The sequence below is a fragment of the Xenopus laevis genome, chromosome 1L, assembly GCF_017654675.1.
Source record: "Xenopus laevis strain J_2021 chromosome 1L, Xenopus_laevis_v10.1, whole genome shotgun sequence".
Lineage (NCBI taxonomy): Eukaryota > Metazoa > Chordata > Amphibia > Anura > Pipidae > Xenopus > Xenopus laevis.
In genome coordinates, this window is record NC_054371.1 from 193,148,462 (window position 1) to 193,168,086 (window position 19,625).

A 19,625-nucleotide genomic window follows, 5' to 3' on the forward strand; every position below is an offset into this window, starting at 1 on the left:
TTTATTAACTACCTATCTGCCAGTTGATCCAGAGGAAGGCAAAAAAAAAACCCATCTGAAGCCTCTCCAATTTGCATTAGAGGGGGAAAAATTCCTTCCTGACTCCAAAATGGCAATCGGACTAGTCCCTGGATCAACTTGGACCATGAGCTATTTCCCATAACCCTGTATTCCCTTACTTGCTAAAAAGCCATCCAACCCCTTCTTAAAGCTATCTAATGTATCAGCCTGTACAACTGATTCAGGGAGAGAATTCCACACCTTCGCAGCTCTCACTGTAAAAAACCCCTTCCAAATATTTAGGCGGAACCTCTTTTCTTCTAATCGGAATGGGTGACCTCGTGTCAGCTGGAAAGACCTACTGGTAAATAAAGCATTAGAGAGATTATTCTATGATCCCCTTATATATTTATACATAGTCATCATATCACCCCTTAAGCGCCTCTTCTCCTGCGTGAACATCCCCAATTTGGTCAGTCTTTCCTCATAGCTAAGATTTTAAATACCTTTTACCAGCTTAGTTGCCCTTCTCTGTACCCTCTCTAATACAATAATGTCCTGTTTGAGTGATGGAGACCAAAACTGTACGGCATATTCTAGATGGGGCCTTACAAGTGCTCTATACAGTGGAAGAATGACCCCCTCCTCCCTTGACTCTATGCCCCTTTTAATACAGCTCAAGACTTTATTTGCCCTTGATGCTGCCGACTGGCATTGCTTGCTACAGCCAAGTTTATCATCTACAAGGACTCCAAGGTCCTTTTCCATAATGGATTTGCCTAGTGCAGTCCCATTAAGGGTATAAGTGGCTTGGATATTTTTACATCCCAGGTGCATGACTTTACATTTATCAACATTGAATCTCATTTGCCACTTAGCTGCCCAGATTGCCAGTTTGTCAAGATCCTGTTGCAAGGATGCCACATCCTGGATGGAATTAATTGGGCTGGATAATTTTGTGTCATCTGCAAACACTGATACATTACTTACAACACCCTCCCCTAAGTCATTAATGAACAAGTTAAATAAAAGTGGACCCAATACTGAGCCCTGGGGGACCCCACTAAGAACCTTACTCCAAGTAGAGAATGTCCCATTAACAACCACCCTCTGTACCTGATCCTGTAGCCAGTTTCCTATCCACGTGCAAACGCCTTCATTAAGCCCAACAGACCTTAGTTTAGAAAGCAGTTGTTTGTGGGGCACAGTATCAAACGCTTTGGCAAAATCCAAATAGATCACATCTACTGCCCCCCCACTGTCCAGAATCTTACTTACCACATCATAAAATGCAATCAAATTCGTCTGACATGACCTATCCTTCATAAAGCCATGCTGATTGTTGCTCATAATGCCATTCATTAAGCCAAATTTTGAATGTGATCCCTTAACAAGCCTTCAAATAATTTGCCTACCACAGATGTCAAGTTTACTGGCCTATAATTGCCAGGCTGAGATCGTAATCCCTTTTTAAATATTGGAATAACATCAGCTTTTCTCTAATCCATAGGCACCATACCAGATGACAGTGAATCTGAGAAAATCAGAAATAAGGGCTGGTCTAAAACTGAACTAAGCTCTCTTAGAACCCGGGGGTGAATGCCATCAGGCCCTGGAGCCTTGTTTACATTAATTTGTATTAAAGCTTTTTGAATCATATCCTGAGTCAGCCACTGACTATATTGAGCTGAACCATTCGTGCAGTTATTAAGTGAGCCTGTGAACCCAGACTCCTCTATTGTATACACTGAAGAAAAGAACTGATTTAACACATTTGCCTTATCTGTATCTGTTACAACCATACTGGTACCATTATTTAATGCAGCAACACTCTCAACCTGCATCTTTTTACTATTAATATATTTAAAAAACTTTTTAGGGTTAGTTTTCACCTCCACCGCAATTAACTCTTCATTTCTTTTCTTAGCCTTCCGGATTGCTGATTTACAACATTTATTACAGTGTTTATATTCATTAAATGCAGCTTCTGTCCCTACAGATTTGTAGTTTTTAAATGCCTTTCTCTTCTTTCCCATTAACTTCTTTACCTCTGTATTAAGCCACACAGGATGATTCTTAGAGCTTCTACGTTTAGTCCTTAAGGGAATAAATTGAGAACAGTAATGATTTAATATAATTTTAAAGGACAACCATTTCTGTTCTGTGTTTTTAGCTGAAAACCTAATGTCCGAATCAATGCTCTGTAGGGCAGCCCTCAAGGCACTAAAATTAGCTTTTCCAAAATTCATGGTTTTTGTTGCCCCAGTATATTTTTGTTATAGCTAAGCCACCCTTGCTGATGGTAGCTTTAAAAGATAGTACTCCATATTACGGAAAAAAAACTTTATCTGGAATATGTCACAAGCATTCCAGATTATAGATCCCATACCTGTATACATATGAAATTTGTTCTATATACTAGTGTTAAAAGCCAGCTAATAGAAAAAAATTATTTTTAATATCATAGGCTTTTTTTTTACATTTTCTTATGTCTCTAAGGGTATTTTTTAGATATTGCAGTTGTTTCCCTGAGGAGCAAAACATCAAAGTCATATGCTTCAAAGCACCAATGTTTAGCTAGGAATGGTAGTTTACACACTATTTCATTGCTAAGATTCCTCCCTTTGGGAGTTGTATGTTGCAGCCAGTTGCCTCTTCAAGTAGCAAAAATGTTTTTTGCAGATATTGCTAGTCACATTGTTGCTTTACATCCTTATGTTTTTGGAATCTTTGGTTTTTTTCTATTGTTGCTTGACTAACTGAAGTACAATAACAGACCCAACATCCTCTGTGTTACCTGTGCTCTGTGTGTAAGGAAACCGCACCTCACGAATTGTAATCAGCAACACAATTCTCCAGAGCACTAAGGCTATGGCGAGACACTACAAATTCTGCTACTACATTTTGCTGCCCAGCTGCTTCCCATCGCTTTCTGTAGACTGGGCATATTTTGACGTGAAATGCAAAATGTTGCATTTTGGCTTTAGAAGTCCACCGCATCTGCATTGGAACAGGTACCTGCAGAATTCCAGCAAGGTGGTCGGTTTTGGGAAGAAATTTGTGATTGCCTGATTATGTGAGTAGTCTGCAGGTAACCCATATGGATATCTGGCTAAGTTGCAGAATTGGACCCCGCCCTCCCCTGAGTTTGTGTCAGAAATCTTTGCCCTACTTAGCTGAATATACTCTGTTCCTGGTGACGTCACTTCTAGTTTCAAGGGTGCCAGGTCGGGGGGTAAATAAGCTATTTGCAGGTCGGATTGGGTAGTGGGTCTGGGTAGCTGAGCATAGTGGGTTGGGGACAAGGGTCGTCTTGTAGTTCAGTGTGTCTCGGTCAGGCACCTGTTTGCCCGAATGGACTTACGCAGTACTCTACCCTAGCGGAAACAATGGTTCTGGGTGCAGGCAGGAAGGAGCAGAGGAGCAGCGGGGGAGCAGATTCTCAGCCTGTGTTTCTTTGCAGGCCAAGATCCTCAATTGTGTGGCCCTAGTCTAAGTCTTCTAGAGCATGGGGCAATTTCAAATACCTCTCTCTGACAGATAAATGATACTCCTGTTTCAAAAACCGCTCTTTCATTGTTGAGATTATCAAATGTACATGTTCATTTGTATACATAGGTAAGACCGATAGAATGCTTAAGACCAGATTCACTAAACACAAATCAGTCATATCGAAACAACTACTGAAAGATTTAAGGAAGGTAAACTTAAATTACATAATGTTTGTGATCTATGGGCAATGGTAATTAATTGTACCTCCTGTAAAATTAGAGTTATTAGAATGCGAGAGCTTTTGGATTAGCGCTCTTCAAACGGTGGCACTTAAGGGGTTGAATATTATGCTGTCATTCTATTGTCTCTAAGAAAAGCGTTAATAATATGCAAATAATGTGTGATGTTGTTAAGGGGTGGGTTTTAAAATTTTAAAAACATTGGTAGTAATTTTAATTTTCATGCAATGCTTCTAGAAAGGGACCTGCTGCTGTACTGTGTCAGTTGTTTGAAAAAAAGAAAACTTTTTAAGACTCTCTAGTGTCCTGGTGAATTATGTTGCTGTACGGCTATAGGTCCACATGTAGTACTTAAATAGGTATTCTTTTTATTAAATTTTACATGTAACAGGGAAGGGATACAGAAGGAAAGACGGGAGGGAGGGGGATACAGCCATAATTGAGTCCAGCCATTCAGTTACAAATTTTCAGAGTGTATCACGACATAGCAGATCAATTTTATAATCATGGTAACATTAGTAAGTGTTTTCCGACCGGGTACCCCAAATCTTTTCAAAGTTGTTCATAGCCTAACCTCATACCTGAGCTTGATCAGTGGCAGCATTGTTATTTTATCATGTACGGATTCGGATCTTGATCTTGTACTAGCCACCAATTGGCATAGCTGAGTTGGGCTGCCAAGTAGTAGTAGTATAAATTGTGTAGATCCAACTCTGGAGGCTGGTAGAGTATATTCTGGGGATTTTATTATTCCATAGTAATGGTCGTATTAGGCCTGTATAGAATCACTTGGTTGCTTGTTAATTATTGTTGGTGAATTATGAAATACATACAAGTATTTTGGTAGAAATGCCATTTTTATGATATTGATCTTCACCCATATTGTGAGGGGAAGAAAACACCAAGTGGCGATGGAATTAGACAGCGGGACATTCATGGGAATTAACTGGTCAGAGTGGATATATATGCCAGGTACTGGAAGCTTGCAACCTATATTAGGTGGGGGTTTGCTACCTGTTGCTGGTCAGGTTGGCATCCATTGTATATATAATGGATTTAGACCAGTTTATCCAGAGGCCAGCATAGGTCATACTTAAAGATTTTTAGTGTTGTAAGCTTACATAAGGGGTAGGGAACAAATTAATGATAAATAGATTTAGTACAGATTATGGGGAAGTATTTTTAACAGTTATCAATGTTCAGTTGGGCCTATCTGTAATTTTTGTGTGAATGGCTGTAGACCTTTTCTTCTTATGAAAATGTATGTTTCTTAGACTCAAAATGGTGACTTAGGCTTCTGATTCCCAGCATACCTTAATACTAGTGTGCCACATTGTGCTGCTTTTAAATCTTGATGTGTGCTTAATGTATTTTTGCTGTGCCCTAGAATATTGTTTGCTTTATTTTAAGCTGGCCATACAACTATTTCCTTAGTACAAAGATACTATACTGATATGAAAGAATTGTACTTTACTATCATAATATAATATATAATAATATACAATTAACAAATTGGGTGAGTTCACATCCTGTATCCACGGAAAGGGTGGAAAATGTTTATTAAATTTTTTTTTAAAAAAAATACTACCATGTATGTGGATTAATTCAGTAGTTAAAGGGGTGGTTCACCTTTAAATTAACTTTTAATATGATGTAGAGAGTGAAATTCTGAGACAATTTTTATTTGGTTTAAATCTTTTATTGTTTGAAGTTTTGGAGTTATTTTTGCAATATCTTTGAATAAGAGATTGGAATATGAATAGGTGATGCCCTTAATAGATAAAGGAGTAATAAAGACTAGCAATAAGTAGCAAAAATGTAACCTTACCGTGCATTTGTTTCTAGATGACTCCTATTTGAAAGCTGTAAAGAGTCCACAGAAGAAGGCAAATAATTCAAACACTATAAAAAGAAAACAATGAAGTCCAACTAAAAAGTGGTTTAGAATTAGCCATTCTATAACATACTGAAAGTTAACTTTAAGGTAAACACCCCTTTAACATAGTAGTGATTTATGCTGAAGAAAGACACATGTCCATCAAGTTCAACCTGTTTGATTAAGTAAAACTGTCCATCTGGTAGTTTACCTAAAAGAAGCGAAAAACCCATCTCATCGCTCGCCAATTTGTTTCAGAGGGAGAACAAATTCCTTTCTGAGGAATAAGGGCAATAAGACCTGTCCCTGGATCAACTTTGTGCTAAAAAATGAATTTCCATAACCCTGTATTTTCTTTTTTGCAATATAATAATAAGAATTTAAGCAATTTTCTTTTATGTGTTCATTTTACATTGTGTAGTCCTTACGGGAGGAGAGAGAGAAATATTTGTCCCCTCAAATTCCTAAACGCTATGTGGTATCTAAGCCTAATGTCACTAGAGAGAAGTATTTTGACTAATGCTGTTTTTCTTGCTGATGGCAGCGGTGGTCGATACACTTGGTAACCTAGCCTAAAGCCTTTATATAAACCACACCACTTTTCCAGGCCATTTTATTTCAAATGTGAATACTGGTAAGTACCCTTAACACCCTTAATCTAATGAAACTGTTTATGGACAATGCTAGGTGCCTACAAAAAATTTAAAGTTTGGTGATACCTTTTATTGACTAACTGAATAAGTAACAATTGCAAACTTTTGGAACCCACAGGCCCCTTCGTCAGTCAAAATAAGTATTTTGCCTGACAAAGGGTCCTGTGGGTTCTGAAAGCTTGCAATTGTTACTTATTCAGTTAGTCAATAAAAGGTATCACCAAACTTTACATTTTCTGCATTTTTCCAATGGCTAACACGGTACAACATCTCAAAACTATGGAAAGTGCCTACAAGTTACTGTTCAGCAAATTTAGATCTACCTTTTGGACATCCCTGGTGTAGGTATACCTGCTTACTAACCTAGCTATATTGTCAAGGTAGCTGTAATTCTATAAAATATTTTACTTGTTATTTGAAATAATGATTTAATGAACACAGTACTGATCGGCTAACTAAATCATGCAAATCTAGAAAAAGCAAATAAATTGTTTGACAGGTTAACTGAAAAAACATTGACATAGACATCTAAGAGGAATACATATATGCTAACTAAGCTGTCATGTTTACAAACTGTTTTCCCTGCTAGAAGAAAGAATGATATAGAAAAACACTCTGTATGATGTAATAAAACATAATGAAAATACACAATGATTCATGATTCCAGAAGCTTTTCTTTTTAGTGCACAAAAAGCACTGTGAATATTGTAAAGTGTGGGTTGGCGATGTTTAATAGTAATACAAACCCTAAATATGCTTTAACCTCTGTGAATGACTTCTCATGTTCTACAAATAATGTCAAATTCAGGAAAGTTTACTTGTAATCTACTATATTCACTATTAAATTCAAGATTAAATTAGTTTAAATCCAGTGTGATCAGAAAAGAATCTAATTCATCTTGGGTAATGCTCCTTAGGATGCCATTTCTTCCCTACAGCGAGGCTTGTCCAAACTGCCAGTAGGGGGTGAATTAATAACCTTTCCCAGTACTGTACCACATAAATAGATTAGTGTAACTAGAGGCAAACTTCATTCCCATGATGATCCCTGTAAGAAAAAATATTATCCTTGGATCAAATATTGTTTTTTTTTTAAGAATGAACTGAATGGCATTTAACATAAATTTTCTAAAAGCAATTTTCTATTGTATATATGTATGTATGTAAGTATAATGTAAGGTAGGGCTACTTGTATACAAAGAGCTATATTTTAAAAGGGAAATATAACCCCACCCTCTTTTTTTACATGAAACTTTTTAGGCTTATGCAGAAAAGGTGCATAAATACTATCTGAACTGCTAGAATTTTTTTTAAACAAAAAGAACAATGAGAAGTGTATGTTGGGAAAAGAAACCTACCTGCTGAAAAACGCATGAAAAACATGTGTTGATGGACGCGTTTGGTTTCAGTGGCATATTTACGCCCGACCAAGCTTTTTTAAAAACGCAACGTAAAAACGCCACGTCTGGCCTTGCCCTTATAAGTGTCAAGACTTAATGATGTGCTATGCCAGTAATTCAAGAGGCAAACTTTGAGTTACATTTTACAGAAGTGTCAGAGGTTAGTGTGATCAGGTGGCTGCTCTGAAATAAAGGAGTTGGGGCGGCATGTATGGAGATACAAGTGAAGAACTGTTGTGATATTTCAGTGACTAAAGTTGCAAGTTGCACTGGTCTATCTTAGCAAGCTGGCAGATTGAGATCAGAGTATGAATTTTTGAAGGCAGTGAAGGCGTGTATAATTACATTTGGATAACATCAGCATACAAATGATATTTAAAGTCAAATAAATGAGTTCTCCCAAAGGTAGTATATAGGGAGAAAAAAGTGGACAGAACCTTGGGGTACACTTAGAGGCACATTTATCAAAGGTCGAATTTCCAAATTTATGTGAGTTTTTAAAAACTCCCTTAAAGGGGTTGTTCACCTTCAAATTAACTTTTAGTATGATGTAGAGAGTGATATTCTGAGACAATTTGCAATTGGTTTTCATTTTTTATTATTTGTGTGTTTTCGAGATATTTAGCTTTTTATTCAGCAGCTCTCCAGTTTGCAGTTTCAGCATTCTGGTTGCTAGTGTCCAAATTAGCCTAGCAACCATGGACTGATTTAAATAAGAGACTGGAATATGAATAGGAGACAACCTAAATAGAAAGATGAGTAATAAAAAGTAGCAATAACAATAAATGTATAGCTTTACAGAGCATTTGCTTTTAGATGGGGTCAGTGGCTCCCATTTGAAAGCTGAGAAGAATCCAAAGAAAAAGGCAAATAACTAAAAAAAAACTATAAAAAATAAATAATTAAGACCAATTGAAAAGTTGGTTAGAATTGGGCATTCTGTAACATACTAAAACTTACTTTACAGGTGAACCACCCCTTTAAATCAAAATTTATTAATATAATCAAAATTTTAAAACTCTATTTTTTTAATTGAATTTTGAATTTTTGAATTTTTCAACCCGAAAACTCGAATCAAATTTGATTCTAATTTAATAAACTCGATACAAGTTTTTCCTCAGAAAAAAACTTGAAAGTCAGGAAGACTGCAAATAGCTCCAAATTGATCCCTGGACCTCTCCCATTGTCCCAAACAGCAATTCAGCAGGTTTTAGGTGTCAAATAGGCAAATTTGAATTCTAAAAGGGCCAGAGTATGATAAATCTCGAAAATCAAATTTGAATTTTTTTTTAAAAAAAACTTATTGAATTTGAATAATTCCCTTTTTGACCATAAAAAATTTTGAATTGGAATTTTTAATTCGACACTTGATAAATCTGCCCCTTACATTAAGGGGAACTGGTGATAAGGATTTGTTACAAATGTAAGAAGAGAAGCATGACTATAGATACAAAGGAAATTAAAAAATTGCATTAAAAGGGAGCAGTCGAGAGTATCATATGGGGAGGAGGATTACAACAGAGAAATTATCATTGGATCATGAATTCATGCATTCAGTAAAATGTAATATTCATTTCATAAACATGAATATTTTTTTATTGCAGATTCTAAAATGGATCGTGAAGGGGAAGAATGTTTTAATTTTACCTTTATGGACTGTGTATTGGACACCTTTCCAGATGATTTGGAATATCAGCAAATCCTTGATGAAATTGATGAGAAATTGAAGGATAATGCTTTATGGTAATTGCTGCATTATCTATGCCCTCCCCCCATAAAAAAGGAGTGTGTTTAAGTTTTTTTGTGTGTGTGTTTTGAGGATGTGAGCCCTGGGAAGACCTTTACTTAAATTGTTTAACTGGTAAAAATACAAAAGAGAAAAAAATTGCCAGTGCTTATCATGTGAATCCCAAAATTCATAAGCTCACATCCATGTCAACGCCCCTCATTTAACATGAGTCTTACACTGCATACTATTTACTTAAAGGGGTTTGTTCACCTTTGAGATAACTTTTAATATGATGTAGAGAGTGATATTCTGAGACAATTTACAATTTGTTTTAATTTTCTATTATTTGTGGTTTTTGAGTTATTTAGCTTTTTATTCAGGAGCTCTTCAATTGGCATCTTAAGCAATCTGGTAACTAGGGTCCAATTTACCCTAGCAACCATGCATTGATTTGAATGGGAGGCTGGATTATGAATAGGAGAGAGCCTCAATAAAGGATCAGTAATAAAAAGTAGCAATAACAATACATTTGTAGCCTAACAGAGTATTTGTTTTTTAGATAGGCGTCAGCGACACCCATTTGAAAGCTGCAAAGAGTCCGAAGAAAAAGGCAAATAACTATAAAACTATAAAAAATAAATAATGAAAATCAACTGAAAAGTTTCTTAGAATTGGCCGTTCTATAACATAATAAAAGTTACCTTAAAGGTGAACCACCCCTTTAAGTGCATTTAAAAACATTTCAAGCCATGGTAGAACTGTGTTCACTTACCCTTAATTAGAATCTATAAAATAATTTTTATGCATTGAGCCCTTAGCAACAATGTGCCTTACGTACAAATAAGTGGTAGAACTATTTTCATTTACTGTTCGCTCAGAAACTCTAGTGAGACCAGCAATTAAGCTTGTAAGTCCTAACTAACTAACTAATTAATTAATTAACTAATATAGTTAGTTAGCCAAAAATGTAATGTATAAAGGCCGGAGTGACTGGATGTGTAACATAACAGCCAGAACACTACTTCCTGATTTTTAGCTCTAGTCAGCGACTTGAAGAGGAGCCACGTGGTACATTTCTGTCCAGTGAGGTTGCAATTAATCCTCAGCATTCAGATTCAAAAGCAACAGATATGACCCATGTGGCCCCCTCAAGTCTCTGATTGGTTACTTCCTGGTAACCAGGGTAACCAGTCAGTAACCAGAGGGCTGAAAAGCAGGAAGTAGTGTTCTGGCTATTATGTTACACACTCTGTCACTCCAGCCTTTATACATTACATTTTTGCCTAACTAACATTTTTTTTATTTTGAACAGCCTGTCTATTTACCCAGTTTTTATTTTTATACTGAACAATTCCTTTAAAGGGAAACACAGACTGCAGTGGAATCATTTAGAAAGTATTGTGGATTTGTGTATACTGTGGCTAATGTTGCCTAGCCGACACTAATCTAATGTCATAGTTTTATACGTAAAGCAGATACAGTAAATGAAGAATACTTTAGTAAAGCCTATACCTTCATCCTGTAATCTTCTCTTTTTAAATAAAAACCTTACTCTGAATCTGTTGAGCAAAGGTGTAAGGACAGAGCATCATATTTCAGAGAGGCCTATGAACAATTAGTGCAAGCTAGTGCATGCCAATCTTTTATCATTCCTAGACATTTGTAGTTAAGTCCTGCCCCGTCGGGTAACTGAGTGGACCACAGGCAGTGAAGTATTGTTTTCATGCAAGTCTTTATGAAAGGCTGTTTGATAAGGAGAGGATATAATTAACACCACTCCATTCTGAACAAATTCATGCTTTTTTTTTTTTTTTTAACATTTTCTATAGATTGAAAATAACTACCCTGTATAATTTACTTCAAAAGAAGTTCTTAAATAATGGTGCAGTAGCAACAATTGTTTTTTTTTTTATTGAAAATTAATCATTGTATCTTTAAATCTCTTGATCATAACTGATTACTTAATTATAATGAAAATTGAAGGGAAAAAAATATTATGACCACAATATAATGTTATAGTGATCAGAATTGATTTAAAGAGCTTTTGGGTTAAAAGCTTAACTAGTCTGTCATTTAAAGGGACATTGAGGGGCAGATTTATTAAAGGAACAGTAACACCAAAAAATGTAAGTGTTTTAAAGTAATGAAAATATCATGTACTGTTGCCCTGCACTGGTAAAACTGATGTGTTTGCTTCAGAAACAAGCAAATAGTTCATATAAACAAGTTGCTGTGGAGCAATGGCGGAAATTGAAAAATGGCTATATGGCACAGGTTAACGAATGGATAACAGATAACACCAATAGACAGACAGAGCTTATTTGCTATCTGCTGTAACTGAGCTTTTTCTCCTTTAAATGGCTGCCCCCATTGCTACACAGCAGCTTATTTATATAAACTATATATAGTAGTGTTTATTAAGCAAACACATCAGTTTTACCAGTGCAGGACAACACTGCATTATATTTTCATTACTTTAAAACACTTTTATTTTTTGATGTTACTGTTCCTTTAAGTAACGAGTACTGTTTTCCACAAGGTTATTTTTTGGGTAAAAAAAAATATATATTTTTTTGTCATGTAGAAGTCAGTGGCAGAGGTCCCTTGAACCATTTGAAGACCTTCATGTTGTTTAAGGTTTTTTTCTGAAGGTTTGCCCTAAAACTCTATTAATTCAAGCAAGCAATTTTTTTTTGCTGAAAACTTGAGCAAGTCAAGTTTTCAGGTTGTTAACCCTGAACTCAATGATTGGAGTTTTTTCTTAAATAAGAAACCATTCAAGGTATAAAAATACTCAGAAAATCGACCTTTGATAAATAACCCCCTTTTGATTTGCTGTTATTAATTTATGACAGAAGGAAAGGAAATTTTGCAAGGATTGAGGGAGATAGAGTAGGGTTACCACCTTTATGTCTGCCTGAGACCGGACGGGGGAGGGCCAGTGACGTCAGTGGGCGGGGCTGTGATGTCAGTGGGCTGACCTGTGTTGTCAGTGGGCGGGGCTATGACAGGGCGATTGGTCGATCACCGTGTCAATCAAGGGAATGCCGCCCGGTTTTCCTTATTTGGAAAACCGGGCAGGAAGTATAGACTCAGGCAGCCCCTCAAAATACCAGGCTGTCCGGGTCAAAACCGGACAGGTGGCAACCCTAAGATAGAGGGAGATAATAGCATTGCTCACCAGTCTAGCTGAATTTTCACACTTTGGATTTAAATTGCTATACCGTGATTTTCAGTGTATAACCATTTTGCTAAAACATACACCACTAAATGGATTTTACATGGATTTTTACCACTAAATGGTTTTTACATATGTATGAATCTCGTGGATAATAGATAAGACAAAAAAGATTGTCACTCTGTAATAAAGATAGAGGGAAACTGTAATTGTTATTGTGATAGTTCAAACCCTAAGCATAAGACAAGTTTACGAAAAGTTTTTTTTCTCTAGAAGGGGCCACTCTGTCCCTTGTCCTTGGGGCATACACTCTGTCTATTACCATGCCCTTGTGATCCCACTGTTGGTGGCAGGCTTTAACAAAATATAAAGATTACGTTATAAGTGTGTGCCTGCTATAGGAATTAGTTTCTTTGCATTTCCAGATATAATAAATCAAGGCTTAGTCTTGTGGCTACCTATTTGTGAATAAGCCCTTAAAAGTGATTTCATATTTGATGATTAGTAGGGATGATTTCACCTAATTAGATCTAAATATAAGTTCATGATAGGAAAGATATTTCACCTATTCCCCTATCTCCAATTATTTATTTATATAGCCCCAAGCTATTCCACAGCACTTATACACTGTTCACACTAGTCCCTGTCATATTCACACATGGTCAACTTTATCTGGAGCCAAATAACCTGCTTGTGTCTTCTGTGGGAGTGTGGGAGGATACCAGAACACCTGAAGAAAACCTAAAAAGGCATGGGGAGAACATACAAATACCTTGTTGATAGTGCCCTGATTATTTTTTTCTCAGTGAAGCACCAGGGACTTAGGTTTGATTTTATATTCTCATATTAAAGTGGACCTGTCACCCAGACATAAACTGCTGTATCATATAAGTCAAATTATGAAAACATGAAATCCAATTTTTTTAATTAAAGCATCCATACCTGTTGTAAACTCATTTAAAAAGTTTGTCTGTCAATCATACATTGCCAGCCCTTCCTTTATGCCTTCGATATAGAGCCGGGGCAGGCAATTACTTTCACTTTCCATTGAGGACTTCCCAGATGTTGCTGCACTCCCCACTTTCCACCTTTCCTCATTTAACTGTGTAGCCAGGGCATGGGGATGGGCATCAGGTCCCCCATTCTGGCGCACAAACAAGATTTTGAGATGATGCAAGGCTTGCCTTAATAACAATGTCCACAAAATGGCCTGCTTTCTATAATTATAAATTACCAGACTGAAGGAAACAAAATGGAAATAATTTATATAGTGAAAGTAATGCTGTTGTTTTTTTTGCTTGACTAACATAAGATATATAAAATAGGATTTGGAATTATTTCATAGGGTGACAGGTCCTCTTTAAAGGAGAGTGAATGGCATGAATAAAAGTTACCAGACCTGGAAAAGTCTTTATTTTGTTCCTCCTGGACTGCACCAATAACCTTTGTGACATGTGAAGAAGAATCAGAGCAGCACAGTGGGGTTGTCAGGTGCCATCTAGCACCACTTCATATAGAAAATGTGCAGTTGAAGTCAGGTCAATTGTATATATTTAGAGTTGGAGTTCTCTTGTTAGAGAAGTTTATGCAACACAAGATGGACCCACTAACCCAACTTTGGTCAATGGGCAAGTTTCAAGAGTACTGTGGTGTGGTTCAGGAGCGGGGATAGAGGCTTCTCCAGGGCTTGTAACTTTGATTAACACCTTCTGTTTTTCTTTAAAGTGTTAATTTTTTAGATAATAGGATTCTCCTAGGAAATTTAGGAAACTTCCGTAATTGGGAATGTATGTCTCTCTAGAGTATTTATTTGAGTGGTATACATTCTATATACACTTGCTCTTAAATGTTCATAATCCTAGCATGGAGAAAGATTTGCAGATTTTTTTAAACTGAAATTCATTGATTTGTGTGGAAATATATGTCTCCGATTTCTTCTTTGTGGTATAAGCATTTATATAATCACTTACTCTTCTAGATTCATACAAAAAGAAAGACCAACACTATCTTTTTCTTTTATATAGCATGGAAGAAAGTTTGCAGAATTTTAAAGTGGAAATCAATGAAATGTGTGGTAGTGAGGTGTTAAAGAACAATAATGACTGCCTCTTTTGGCTTAATAATTACCACACCAGCCATCTTAAACCACCAGAAGCACCCCACTGTGAAGTCCTAGGATTCCTTAAAGCTTTGGTAAGAACTGTTTTAAACCAGATTTGGTTTAGTTTAATCTGATAGAATGCCTTCAGTTATGATTGTAAAAAAAAATAGCAAGAACGCATTTCTACATAAAAAAACTTCAATGACATCCTAAAAGTCTGTTATGTTCTGATCACATTTAACCCCTCCACATAAATTCATCACATTACAGCTAGGAAATGTCTGCTGGTATTTTTTCTTGCTCTATAAAAATGATATTTTGTACAGATCCACATAGTATTCGTTACTGCATATTCAGTTCTCTTTTTCTGCTTGTATTTTTATAGCAACATTTCCTGAAAAACAATGAAAACCAAGAAGATTTAATACTTCACTTTCTCTTGGAACTCAACACTGAGTGCAGAGTATCCTTCCCATTTTATCCCAGTGGAGGCTCATCTCATTGCATCTCCCAAACCTCTTTACATGCTGTTGATGATGATTTCCCCATGGACATGCAAACAGCTTGGGATGATGTAAGGCTGCATTTGCGACGTTATCTGGTGGGAAAATTACAAAACTGTAACAACTTTAACTCAGAATCCAGTATTCAAGTGAAAACACAGTGCTTGCAACAGTTTTTGTTTCTTTATCCTGAAAAAGATGTCCTAACAAAATACCAGAATATTCAGCAGACTCTGGTGGTTACTTTTCTGCATTTTGGGGACAGAAGAGTTGAAACCGCACTTAATATTTACCAGGATGCTGTTCCCAAAGTCATCTCGGTGATTAAAGATGACTTACATGTGTTAAGAAATATTGTAGATACTCCTTTAATAATTAAATTCATTAAAGAAACTTTTTTTGAAGCTATCACTGAGGAAATGCAAGCATTCGTTGATGTACTTTCTGAAAACACAACAGAACAAAGTTACTTAAACCCAATAAAAACAGTTAAGGGCAAACAAAAGCCAAAAATGTGCTCTTCTGGTAAGTAATTTTAAACCATTTCTACTTGGAAAAGCATGCAAAATATGTAGTACAAAGATATCAGATATTTGGAACATTGCATTTGAATGCTTTTCAGCTCTTTGATATGAATTAGCAAAACAGTTATTAATGTTGAAAGGGAGACCTAAGTGGGAATTGGACCCTTTTCTCGTAAAATTTACTAGTTCTGGGTAGGCTTTTTTTTTTTTACAAGATGTTACATAGTAACATAGTAAGTTAGGTTAAAAAAGGTACGTGTCCATCAAGTTCAACCTTTTAAGAGTCTCTCTCTCCTGCCTAACTGCTAGTTGATCCAGAGGTAGGCAAAAAATCCCATTTGAAATCTCTGCAATTTGCCTCAGAGGGGGAAAAAATTCCTTCCGGACTCCAAGATGGCCATCGAACTTGTCCTACTAACCCTGTTCCCTCGCTTGCTAAAAATCCATCCATCTCAGACCAGAAATTTACTTACTACAACTGCACATGTGCCTAAAATGCCGTCAATACATGAAGATTACCGGAGAAGAAGAAGATGGCTGCCTTGAACTCCATGGCCAAAATCTGCACGGAGGGATGAGTAAAAAATTAGGGGCATTTGCCCGTGGGGGGGGGGAAGGTTTTTTTTTTTATTATGGGTGTAGTTATTTTATGGGTTGAATTCTCCTTTAAGCGCCTCTTCTTCAGCATGAACAAGCCCCAATTTGGCCAGTCTTTCGTCATAGCTGGGATTCTCCATTCCTTTTACCAGCATAGTTGCCTTCTGTACCCTCTCTAATTCAATAATTTGCTGTTTGAATGCTGGAGACCAAAACTGTATGGCATATTCTAGATAAGACCTTATTTGCCCTTGATGCTGCCGACTGGCATTGCTTGCTACAGCCAAGTTTATCATCTACAAGGAATCCAAGGTCCTTTTGCATAATGGATTTGCCTAGTGCAGTCCCATATATATAGCAGGATATAAGTGGCTTGGATATTTTTACATCCCAGGTGCATGACTTTACATTTATCAACATTGAATCTCATTTGTCACTTATCTGCCCAGATTGCCAGTTTGTCAAGATCCTGCTGCAAAGATGCCACAACCTGGATGGAATTAATTGGGCTGAATAGTTTTGTATCATCTGCAAACAATTACATTACTTACAATACCCTACCGTAAGTCATTAATGAAGAAGTTAAATAAAAGTGGACCCAATTGAGAGCCCTGAGGGACCCCACTAAGAACCTTACTCCAAGTAGATAATGTACCATTAACAACCACCCTCTGTACCCGATCCTGTAGCCAGTTTCCTATCCATGTGCAAATGACTTCATTAAGCCCAACAGACCTTAGTTTAGAAAGCAGTCGTTTGTGGGGCACTGTATCAAATGCTTTGGCAAAAAGTTGATTTAGAGAGTTTAAAAAAGTGACTATGATTCCATAACTGGACCTGTATTTTACGATATTTACATTGATCGTAAAATACAGGTACAGTTGTGGAATCACTTATCTGGAAATCTGTTATTCAGAAAGTTTTTGAATTACCAGACCTCTACATTTTGTAAATGATTGCCTTTTTCTCTGTATTGATAAAACAGTACCTTGTACTCAATGGTAACTAATCTGCAAGAATTACCAAACAATCCTATTCAGTGTATTTAATGCTTCTGTGATTTTTAGTAGACTGAATTAAAGGAGATCCTTTATACGGAAAATGACTTAGCCAAAGCATTCTGGGTAATAGATTTCCATACTTATATTAATCATTTTTTGATTTGCAAAGGACATCTATTTTCAGTCCCCTATACTTGTTTACTACTTAAGTTTACGCCCCCCTCTCACTTTCTCGACACATTGTCTTGTTATGTTGACATCAACTTTAAAGGGCTTTGTCTCTATTAATTTGCAGTAATCTAGTGCTGGCTTTGAGTTGATTCTTTAAGTAGCATTGCATATTTATTTTTGCTATCAATAATCCTCAAATCCTTTTTCATATATCAGCTATGTGTTAATAATCGGTCACTACTAAAATGATTGATAATTTCCTGCTAAATTGTGGGCAATGTACTGCAGCCTAAGCTCTGATATACTGTAACAATGATGCCTTACTTTTAAAATTGCACATGTTTTGCTTATTTGTCCGTGTTATCTTTCGTTCACTTATCCTTTGTGACTCCACCTGAACAAAGCCTTGGTGCCAAGGTGGGGGAAACTTGATTTAGAGAGTTTGCTTTACTAAGTAGTGTGTGGGGAAATACAAGCACGTAATTGATCCTGCTGGATGAGTAAAAGTGAATGATCTAGCAATGACCCATGTAAATTTAATATAGATGTATAGCTGCTGTCTTGGAGCTGCAGCTACTCAGAACATATGCTTCAAGGTATTTATTAGGTTTATTCAAGTACCAACATAAGTCATTAAGGCAATAATGCTGTCAAACCTGTAGTCATGTCCCTTTGCATCATCACAGCTGAGCATGCAGCAGATAATCATGATGTACAATATTTTAACCTTCAGATTATTACTCCTCGTGGGTTCCTTATTTTGCAGTCTGGGAAGCAGAGCTGTAGTTCAAAGTACTCTTCATAGTCCAGGAAGATATTTAGTAACAGATGTTTTACTGAAGAGCTGTTAGTTTGAAATGGCTAATCTGCTGTTGATTTTTAAACCAACCTTGATGTTTTTTTGTACACAGAAGCATTATGGCATAACAATCTTTAGTTTCATATATTGGTTTTGCAGCCACAGTAGAAAGCATGCTGCATATAATAATATTTACATTGATCATAAGCAATACATTGTTTTTCTGGTTCAACTGTTGTTCATTTGCCATTCTTTTGTTGCTTCTTCTTCTGCTTTCTTTCCCCTTCCCAGACCCAATTCTCTTCACCTTGCTTCTTTACTTTGCGATCTCCACTTTTTTTTCTTCTGATTTCTGCTACTCTCCTTCTTCTGCTCTTGCACTTTAGAGATATTGACACCAGAAATTAAACCTTTTTTACAACTATCGTAATATTTTTAGTAGCCATTGCACAGGCTTTGTATTTTCCTGTAAAAGCATTTGTCTAATGCTTTTATTACCTATCTGACCCCCAATATTCCTCTGCCATGTTTGTTCTTCAGTATTGGTAGTAGAAATTCTAGCTCATGTTGAGTAGTGACAGGTGGCAAAAACAGGTTTATGAACTTCATGTACCAATTATTTACAAAAGTAAAAAGTTAAAAAAAGAATATTTTGAAGAATATTTAAGTATCACTTTAATGTTCTCATTTTGTATATATTCTCCTGTTTCTCCTGTTAGTCTTGCTTTCCACATGTTTTAATAGCTGGTTAAAAAAAATCCAAGATGGTAAGTAGGACTAGAATCAGCAATTTTTCTGTCAGGGTTTTTAAAAATAGTCATAAAGCAAATCGTGATTCCTTATGATAAGCCTTTACAGGTATTGACTCTGCTTAAAGGTTAACTCCTGCTTCCAAACCAAAATTTGATAAAGATCCCCACATAACACAGAAACCCCTAATATACCCATCACAGTTACCTGTTTCTTCAAAAAGTATGAATAAATGACATTTTCTAAGCTGCAATTCAGATGGTTAACAGTTGTTCTCTTTCTGCATTGTTTGAAATCCTGGCAGGGAAGGAGGGACTAAACACTGATGTTACAAATTGTAATAACTTCTCCACAGCTTACAGACAGCATGCAGGAACTACATAACCCATAATGCATTGCACTATGATGTTCCGTTCCTTATTGAAATCACATGTGCAGGGAATTGTGGGGTTTGGAGAATGCAGGCTGATGATAGATGGCTGCTGATACAAAGTAACAGTAGTCAGCCAGCTCAGCAAAATCATCAAAGATCAGCAGAAGAGCAGTGGGCTAAAACTGTCAGAACTGTCAGAAACAATTAAAAATCATGAAAAGTCTACATATTTTTTAATT

The 19,625-nt window shown here is 36.3% G+C and overlaps 1 protein-coding gene across 2 annotated transcripts in view; it reads left to right on the forward strand.

The window, feature by feature from the left end:
* kiaa0825.L (KIAA0825 L homeolog) overlaps positions 1-19,625 on the forward strand; it is a 194,797-nt gene that overhangs the window by 14,512 nt on the left and 160,660 nt on the right. For both annotated transcript variants that reach the window (XM_018264630.2, XM_018264625.2), the window contains exons 2-4: positions 9,265-9,403; positions 14,592-14,760; positions 15,054-15,696. In XM_018264630.2, coding sequence (XP_018120119.1) covers positions 9,273-9,403; positions 14,592-14,760; positions 15,054-15,696 — 943 coding nt within the window. In that variant the 5' untranslated portion in view covers positions 9,265-9,272. The remainder of the gene's footprint in view (positions 1-9,264; positions 9,404-14,591; positions 14,761-15,053; positions 15,697-19,625) is intronic.